Below are 9,650 nucleotides of genomic sequence, written 5' to 3'. Positions count from 1 at the left end.
TGGAACCCATAATAAGACGTTACAGGTATCTAATACTGGAAGCTCTTGGAGTTATGAGGTGCTCCCGCGGGTCATGGATTGGATGTCCGGCTTGTCGACTATCAAGTTCATGCCAAGCCTTCCCTAATAATAAAAGTCTACATGAAGAGGACTTGGAAAAATTCAATCAATCATCAACATGTTCTGGGAAAACTGCTAGTCAGCTAAATTGTAGTACGAAGACCTGTCGAAAACCCGGGCATCTCACAGACAAGCCTCAAGAATCCATCAACTCCATCGTCCTCTATAATCCACATTTCCAGTTGCTATATACATACCAAAGGCGCAAACTTCCCACATGCACGCAAGATTGAATTACATGTTGCAACAGTCGCAGCAGTCGCAGCGACGACGTGAAATGTTGTTTGTCGAAATTGATTGAAGCTACACATGCTGTCCCGCACACCGACGGTGCTAGCCCTGGCTGTCAACTATCGGCTGCTGCAGTCGCGGCCAGGTCCCCCGCAGGAGGTGCCAGCTCCACGCGCCTCCGTCCCCCAGTTACGTCCGCTACCGCTGACTTCAGCGCCTCCAGTCGATCCGCGTCCACCATCGCTCGAATCTCCACTGTTCCGGAGCTGCCAAACTCTTCCGCAACCCGCTTGCAGCCATGCATGTCCAGGCAACCATAGACGACACCCAGCTCATCGTACGATACCTCCACCACCACCGCCGCCTGTGATGCAAGGAGGGGCCAGACGGTCGTGACCGGAGCAGAAAGTGCAGGTCACGACAACACCACGAGAGCCATCAGTTCATGACCACAGTTCTCAGCCCCAGTAGCGCTCTCCAAACTTATACTTGCAACTCACCTAACCCCCAACTAACACATCACCAGGACAAGAACTACCCCGGCCGGCCCACCCGACGCAAGAAGCCCATATGTGCCCAAAAGACGCATCCACCATTTACAGGACTTCTGGAATGTACCAGGAAGGGCAAGTAGGCCATTGCCAAGGACGGGACATGCCGTGTCCCCCCATCCTTGCCTCCTTGAACACAGCCCGTCGCCTCCGAGCCCTACAAACCTCCATATCCCAAACCCCCCTCACCCTCACCCTCACCCGCGTCTTCTTGACGATCCACATTCCCTGCCGCAAACACTCCTTGGCTGCACCGCCGTACGCCCGTACAAGCCCTCCCGGCCCCAATTTAATGCCGCCAAAGTACCTGTAAAAGATGGAGCACGGCGAGCAGGACGGTAGTGTCGAAATGGTTTTTGAATGAGCGCGATACATTCCGGTCGGCTGTTGCTGCAAGATATTCAATGTTTGTCGTAGGGTGGCTGTGGAGACCCACCCCGCCATGTGGGAGAGCGCGAGGTGGTGGTGCTCGTATTAATGCTGGTGGTGCAAATTGGAGTCCAAAGTCCAGAGTGGCACACAGTGCATTTGATGTATTAGCAGCGGTGGCGGCAGCGGCAGCGGCAGCCCCATCGGCAGTAGCGTCTAAGTCGTGGACTGCCGGCTGGTTCCCAGCCCAGCTCTGCAATCAAGTCACCTACATACATATAGCCCATACGGCCCTGCGGCTCTCTTTTTGCCTTGTAAAAATTCCACCTTCAAAACAAAACAACTGCATCCCATCGCACATTTTCCAAACGCGCAACTCCTCCCCTCCTTTCCGGCCCCCCTTTACCTGGCCCCTAAACCTGCCGGGCGGGGCCTTTTCACGTTCCTCCGAAACCACCCAAACCCCAACCCACCGCGTAACTAACACAGCCACGTGGTCCAGCCCCTGGCTGTCTATGGCCGCCAGTATGGGGCGGCCCGCGGTCCCGCCCGGCTCGCCATCGTCGGAGGAACGGAACTCGGCGCCCACACGGTAAGCGAAGCAGTTGTGGGACGCTGACGGGTCGGAGGTGGAGTGAATGAGGGAGAGCGCTTCCGAAGGGCTGGTCACGGGCCAGGCGTGAACCACGAACCTGCCGGGAGGAGGAGAAGGAGGGAAAAGGCGTACACGTTATTTGGCTTCTTTTGTGTATTGGCTTGGCTTAACTTAATAGGGCTTCAGTTTTGGATTTCAGTTTTAGGTTTCGTTTTGGGTTTCGTTTTTAGTTTCGTTTTATAAAAAAAGGCACAATAAGAAGAAGAACATAACCCCGTGCAAAATGAGAGCGCAGCGGCGGCATTGCACTCACTTAGATTTCTTCACCTCGACCTCGTGGTGCACATAGCTCCCCAACGTGACAAACCTTCGTCAACGCCAGAAGGGGGAGGGGCCCACGGAGGCAGAATTGGAAAGCGGGCAAGCGGAGAACTGCCCCGGGAAATCGACCGACAACAATGGCCTGCAGGATATGGTACACCCTCACGTACACTCAGCCATCAGCAGCGACCCACGGCCCGTCCGAATTCACACACACACCAGCTGCTGTACGTATGGTCTCAACCGGGTCGTATGGTCTCTACCTGGGTTTGTGTACCCATGCCATACCTCTCCCAACCCTGCAACCGCCACAGTGGCGTGTCAGTGGTGTCACGCCACGTCCGATTTCGAAGCGCTTACCCGTTTCCTGGCTCGATGGGCCTCTGCGGCGTTGTCCCAAGTCCCACTCTTACGGCTATGGACCGCATGGAAGGTCCCCCGATGCTTCTGCTGCTGCAGCTGCTGTTGCTGGCAGCGAGACTGCTGGTGGTGCTGCTCCAACTCGCGACCGCGCTGCTGATTGCTCGGCTGCCGATGGCACCAAGGTGGATAGCGCGACCTGATGTACCCACTTTGTTCTCAATTGCAGAGATGTAACGAAACCGCGCGACTGGGGGTTGTTTCCAGCAAGAGGGTTTGAAGCGATGGCGTGGTCGCAGCATGCAGGAGTGCATCGATGAGCAGGAGCGCAGTAGCTGACTCATTTCGTGTTTGGAATTTATTGCTATATTACGTCCACCGGTAGGTTGAGGGCACCAATCGGACAACGACTGCTGCAGCGGAAATAGTACACACCAGAAGTAAGTGAGCTGTGTGACATGTTCGCAGGATTTAAACGCAAAGAAACAACATCGAGGATAGTGACTGGGACAAGTGTATGTTCCATGGGACACAGTTAAGGAACAACCGTTGATACTAACCGATATGACTGGCGGTTGGTGGAAGGCAACCTGAGATCAGCTACTCGTTTTCTCCGGCTGCAGAGGGGCCAATAATTTATCCTAGAAAATAATTTTGGGGCACCACAGCGCCCCAGAAAAAGCTGCGCGCGGTACAGTCCTTTTACCTTTTGCGTCTACATGCACACAGGAAGTGTACTATCAGAGATCAGCATGGAAAGGGGCTTGCAGTGATCCCGGGTTTGTTTTTGTTGTAGAGGACAGGGCATGCGGGTTGGACAACTTTTACATGTAACTGACCCGGCCGCTCCCTGACCTCCTTGGATTACATAGCGTGAGGGGCTGGTAAGTGGGGAGAGCGGGGGGCCCGTGTGCGCAGAGGCCACAGCTCGCTCGTGCTAATGGGAATGATGTGGCTGCGGTTACCCATGGCAGCCGGGTGTCTAGATGTTTCGTATGGTGATTGTTAGCAGGTGCTCCAAGCACCAGCACCTTCAGGGCCGGCTGCCCAGATAGAGGCGATGTTGTGGAATTAGCAACCGAAGCATATCTGTGCTTTGCGGACTGCACGGGCGCCATCTTTGGCCCGCGCACCTTGCCGGTGCGCTTACCGGCGGAGAGCTTGGTGCTGGGAAAGGGCTCGGCATCACCCGCTCGCCCGCACGTCACCTTCCCCTTTCCGCCACCCCGCGCACCCGCCTCTTTCCCCTTCCCGCCGGCCCCCTCCGTCGCGATTTTCGAAGCCCTGCCCCCACCTGCTCCTGCCCCCGCCCGCGGCCTGCTCTCGTTCACGCCACCGGCCCCCTTGCCGCCCTTCCCCTTCATGCACCGGCCCTCCCGCGCCTGCCCACTCATTTCCGCGATTGCCTCATCCAGCGTGCGTTCGAAAAATTCGTCGGCATCGCTGCCCCCCTGCTCCTTCCCCGGTTCTTCCCCCTCTCGCTCCTCCTCCTCCTCGACATCCCCATCCTCCCCGGCTTCATCGTCGGTCACACCCCTGTCCTCGTAACCCCCTTCACCCTCCTCCTCCTCCGTGCCATCGCCGCTGTCCGTCTCACCCTCTATGCCCGCGCCCTGCTGTGCCCCGGTCACGAGCTCCGCGCTGCGCTTGTCCTGCGCGTCGAAGATGTGGTAGTGCGCGGTCGGGTTGGACCTTGGCCAGCGAGTGGCGACCTCCTCGATGCTCTTCCACACCTGCACGGCACGAGACACGAGTGGGGAGACGGATAGATGCGGGGCGACGAGGGGGAGCGGGCGTCACGGCAAAAAACACAGAGCAAGTGGCGTTCACACGAGCGTGGACAACACCCCCAACCCACCGTCTCCGTGAACCAGGGCGGGAGCTCAAGTTTCTTGATGATTATGTCGCGTTTCTCGTGCTGCCAGATGGTGCGGGAGTTGAAGCCCGCCTTCTTGTGCATGTACTTGGCCACCTGCATCCCCAGGAAAGCTGGAGTCTCACTACGACCTACACATTCCAGCCTTGCCGCCAGGCGCGTGAAAGATGGTGGCGGCCGACCGACATACCGTCCTGGCGCAGTCCAGCATCTCGGCTGCCTTCTTCTGCAGGTTCTGCACGCCGCGGTGGCCGAGCCCATGTGACTGCGCCTCAGTGTTTTTTTTTTCATTTTTGCCCGATAATTTTCCAGTCCGAACGGAGGAATAGGGTTTTAGTCGCGGGAATAAAAGTATTCCGAATCTGTCAGGCGCTGGGGGGGGCTACGCCCCCCCAGACCCCCCCCAATGAGGTTTTGTTTAGTTTGTACAAACACAGGGTTTGGGGAATATCGCAACACGCGCACACCACAATCTCTCCATAGAGGTGTCTCTTGCACGCCAGGAAGCGGCGCGCACTTGGACGCTGCACGGGTGACTGTTGTTGCAGAGCCCAAGCAAACACAAACCAGTTAGCCCCTACTCAAGCACTGATCTACTACGCGAAGAGCTGCGCCAGGCTCGGCATCTTTAGCTTCTGCAGTGCCAGTTCCCCCTCCCGAAGCTGAGCTGCATTGACGGCCTTCAAGTGCCCGGCGGAGGTATCGTGGACAGTCCAATTTTGGCTGGAGGAATGAACTTGTACGGTCGGAACATTCTTAATTTCCAGGACCGCGAACATTTTTTTATTCCGAATTCGGAATATATTCCGCAAAAAAAAAACTGCTGCGCCTGCTCCGCAATCATGGCTCTGACCTTCCTGCCGGTGGGCCTGAAAGCGACGTGCGTGGCGTTGCACGTATTCCAAATGTCTGACATGAGGCACCCGAGAAGCTTGAGCTCGGGCTCCTCCCAGTTCTTGCTGCGATGCCGTTTGGCTGGCTTGCCGGTATCAGCAAAGGCCACGGCCGCGGCTGAGGGCGTGTAGCTGGGGCCAGACTCTCCACCCCGGCTACCACGCTTGCCGGGTCCGGGAGCCACCCCTGCACCTGCTGGGCCGCGAGGGTGGACTGCGCCTGCGGCACCAGGCTGCGACAGTGAGGGTTGCGAGTGGTTGCTGGACTGCTGAGAGAGCGACCCGACGGTAAAGGGGGACAAGCTCGCGCCCCGGACCGTGGCGCAAGGAGGGAGAGGCGTCACGTGCTGCTGACCCTCCAAGGAGCCCAGCATTGGGGCCCCCTGGTGCTGCTGGGAGCTCATCAGCTGCAGGGGAGAGGGAGACGGGGGTCAGTGCACGTCACAGCAAAGCCGGGCAATAAGCCCTGGCGCGCACTGTAGATGGCAGGACCCCACACCTGCTGTGACATAGGCCCCACAACGCCAAAGGTGGCTGCTGTGTGGGGCCCTAGCGTGAAAGTGCTGGGTCCGATGGGCCCCATGGGCACCATCGGCAAAGGCGCAGAGTTGTGCTGGTACGCGATCTGGTTAAGGCCTCCATACGACAGTTGTGAATGATGCAATTCGTGGTGGTACTCCGGCAAACGCGAGGCGTGTTGACCCGACTCGAGGTTCACATGGCCATGCTGTACGCGAAGCTGTCTCAAGCGAGCCTCGTCGTTCATATGAGTTCCAAAGTACTCAGCAGGAGTTCCTTGGAAGGACATTGACGAGGAAATGGCACTCGCCGGTTTTGCGTAGCAGGCGTCTGTCGCTTCCTAGCGCTGTGGACTGCACTGGTCAACGCACCAATTATATGCCTATTCAGCTGACAGGAATGTGAAGAGTATATGCGAGGTTGAAAATTTAATACATAGTCGGGAGCATGTACTAGCTAAGAATTCCTTAGCAGTTGGTGCAAGAAATCCCAAGAAAGGAGGTGCGGCGGACCCGGCCGGCCCTAAGGAAAATTTACGAATTTTACGGCCAGCCAATGGAAAGACCCTCTAAGAATTCCTTAGCAAGGGTTATGGAAAAGATACGGAAGTTTCCCTTTCCCTTCTCGCACGGGGTTCTTCGCGCTGTAAAAATTACATACACACGTTCCTTTACATATATATTATCAGTTGGTGCTAGAAATCCCAAGAAAGGACGTGCGGCGGACCCGGCCGGCCCTAAGGAAAACTTACGAAAACTTACAACCAGCCAACAGAAATACCCTCTAAGGAGCAGATCAAACAATGATAACAGTCTTAATGAATGCCGCTTTATGCAAACACTAACGAACATAATGAATGTGGATACAATTTAACATGCGGTTTGGCGAATATGATTAATGCTTCCCGCCAACAGATCTATCCGCACCCACACGCTTCATACAGAGCTCCAACGCAGATAGCTTGGAACATTATTAATAAGATGCCCCTATTACACTATGTATGAGTACTGGCGCGCAGCAGTTTGAAAATGACTCAAGGACAGCTTCGGGTAGGGCGAAGAGAGAGCCCGATTAGCGACAGCTAGGCAAGCTCAACAGCGACCGGCATAACATGTGACATCAATGCCCTCGCAAACGTGACCTTCAACGGAGGACTTTGAGACGGGTTCATTTAGAGATTCCCAGATGCGTGCAAGCCTCCTGCTAGCTTTTGTCTCCTGTCTCCTCGGTCGTTTTCCAGTTACATATGGATTAATATCCCATGCAAGGCCACCGCCTGTTCGTGCTCCTCCACGACCACCCTCGCCGTCTCCGCCTTCGCCTTCGCCACCACCACCGCCACCGCCAGGAGCCGGATTAGGTACGCTTCGGGGGCTTTGCTTGTGCACATTCGGTCGCTCTGTGGTGTTCGAGCCCAATTCTAAAGCCCGCGAGGTTTACTCGGAAAGCTGGATTCGGTACAATTGAAACTTCATACGGAGAAATGGGCCGTCGCCGACCCAAATATTGCGGCTGATAACAATCCTTACTTGTATGAAACTTCACATGTTACTGGAAGGCAAGTGCAGAGTCGGCAGGGCCACGCACTCTACACTCAGGCCAAGGACCGTTACCGAAGGGTATGAAGGGCCCCCATTACCTTTAGTTCATCCCCTAAAGGGGAACCAAAGGGGGATGACAACATTCTTCGTCAAGTTTGGTGTCCCCCCTCTTCGGATCCCCCCCCCCCAAAGGGGACAACCTTTGGTCTCTTTTTGGGCTCCCCTAAAGGGTTTGTCATCCCCCTTTGTTACCCATCCCCTTTGTTTTCCCCTTCTTGTTCTTCCCCTTTAGTTCATTGAGCGAACCTGCGTAGCTGCCCTTCCCAAGTAGACCCCCTCCGTCCTCGACACGTCTTCCGCGTCCTTCAGCCCTTTCTTGCTCGCTACCCGTTTGCCTTGCCTAACCCAACCCCCCACGGGACATCCCCCCACGGGACATCCATCGGACGCTGCTTCTATTTCTGCACTCTTGCTTGCGCTGCTGATGCCCTGCATGTTCCCTTGCATCCTACCTGCCCCTGAGCGCCACCACGCCTTCGATATGTATATATGAATGTGCACATGTATGTATGTATGTATGTATGTATGACTTAGATTACACTGTGGGCCGCGAGAGCCGGGGGCCGAACGAAGCCGAAACACAGTGCAAGGGTCGGGAGCACACAGCACAAGTCGGTTAGTCTTGTGTGCTCCCGACCCCGACTCAGACTGCCAACACACTACGCAGCCACATGTATGTATGTATGTGTGTCTATCATGAAAGTTTAGGTTTTCCTCTTTATCTCCCACCTCTTTACACAACCCCTGGCGCACACACGGATCTGTCCTTGAGGGCCTCTCCCCCCCAAACCGCGACACCACAACCTACTTTTTCCCAACCGCGACAGCAGCGTACATACGTACATACGTACGTACGTGTGCCCTCCCGCCCTTACCCCAGTGTCAACCCCCTCCCGTACGTTGACACCCTTCCCCCCATCTCCCCCCCAACACTTCTGAACCCTCAAGACGATGCATCAGCGGAAAGGCTGCTGCGCTCTCTCCTTGGCTCGGACCGTGCATCGATCTGGAAGCTATTTATGATGTTACCCTCGGGCCCGGCCTGCCAGCCTGTTCCCCCTCCTAGTACAGCCTCGGCTTCTAGCTACCCTCCGTCTGCTGGTGGTGGTGGTGGTGGCGGCACTTGCGGTCCGCAGCCTAGGGCTGCAGCTGCGGGCGCCACCAGCAGTGGAAGTGGTATTAATCGGCCAACCTCTACCAGCAGCAGCAGCAGCTTTCCTTCTTCCTCTTCTTCTTCCTCTTCTTCATCCTCTTCCTCATCTTTGTGGAAGTGCAAGTGGAGTTGGGTGTCCTGTTCGGGGGGCCGCATTGTGGCTATGTAAGTGCACGCTCGGTGGTGTGTACGGTGGTTTGTACGGTGGTGTGTACGAGTATTTGTCGGGATGAGTACGGCAGGGGGGAGGGAAGTCCATGGAACCATAGGCTAACCAAGTCCAAAATCAAGTGAAACAAAAATGTACTTTTGTCCAGAATTGAAAGTTCTACATGTTGATGTAAGGCTCGATTTGGGCGTTGGTCCGGGTTTGGAGAGAAGTTAAAGGGGTTTGGGGGCTTAGGGTTATGCGTTTGCGCATGTGCATGTGCGCCTTGCAGCCTTTTCTGATGCATTTCGCTGTGCTGCTATTGCTGCTGTTGCGGCTGCTGTTGCTGCTCATCGCATGCCCTAACACCATCCACATTATCCCACTTGCAGTTCCGTCCATACACACTAGCACGTGTATGTCCTACATATCCTTGCTGCGTAATGACACATAAATACATACATACATACATGCAGCAATTTGAGCTCCCCGTGGAGCAGCGTGTACGGCGCTCTCAGCGGGTCCATGCCAGTTCGTGGTCCAGACCTGCCGTACCTCGTCTCCTTGGACCTCTCGGGCAACGACGAGTTCAAGGGAGGCCTGACGACGTTGCCGTTTTGGGAGCCGCTGCCGAAGCTGGAGGTACGACACCTACAACCCGTTATTGTAGTACGGTATACATTTGCAATACTAAACTAATAGTAATGATGATGTTACTAATAACGGTAAACTACCTAGTTAGCTGTGTGTGAGTTCAGCAGATAATACCCCCCGTAACAAGTTGGCGCAAAAGGGCCGCACAAGTACATATGAGGGTGGTCCGTCAAAGCCGGGAGGCCATGGACTATATCCACCTCGTCCAGTCACCCGACATCCGTAGAGACAGGTCCTCCGTCGCCACCAAATCAGTATG

At 55.6% G+C, this 9,650-nt stretch overlaps 2 protein-coding genes across 2 annotated transcripts; both read right to left on the bottom strand.

Moving 5' to 3' along the window:
* Positions 1-5: 5 nt before the first annotated feature.
* On the bottom strand, positions 6-3,048 carry VOLCADRAFT_83934 (uncharacterized protein). Its single transcript, XM_002957013.1, has 5 exons — positions 2,548-3,048; positions 2,180-2,233; positions 1,745-1,963; positions 1,104-1,209; positions 6-715 (listed from the first exon to the last, which is right to left on the bottom strand). Exons 1-5 carry the CDS (start codon positions 2,889-2,891, stop codon positions 467-469), a joined length of 972 nt encoding a protein of 323 aa, XP_002957059.1. The 5' UTR covers positions 2,892-3,048; the 3' UTR covers positions 6-466.
* A 323-nt stretch (positions 3,049-3,371) lies between these two features.
* VOLCADRAFT_98152 (uncharacterized protein) lies at positions 3,372-6,082 on the bottom strand (the record flags this gene model as incomplete). Its single annotated transcript, XM_002957012.1, has 6 exons — positions 3,372-4,280; positions 4,406-4,519; positions 4,614-4,658; positions 5,277-5,536; positions 5,672-5,723; positions 5,816-6,082. The coding sequence occupies 6 exons, from the start codon at positions 6,080-6,082 to the stop codon at positions 3,372-3,374; spliced, it is 1,647 nt and encodes a 548-aa protein (XP_002957058.1).
* Between the last annotated feature and the right edge of the window lie 3,568 nt (positions 6,083-9,650).

The sequence above is a fragment of the Volvox carteri genome, assembly GCF_000143455.1.
Source record: "Volvox carteri f. nagariensis unplaced genomic scaffold VOLCAscaffold_68, whole genome shotgun sequence".
In the NCBI taxonomy this organism is placed as follows: domain Eukaryota; kingdom Viridiplantae; phylum Chlorophyta; class Chlorophyceae; order Chlamydomonadales; family Volvocaceae; genus Volvox; species Volvox carteri.
This window is presented reverse-complemented; position numbering and strand designations above follow the sequence as displayed.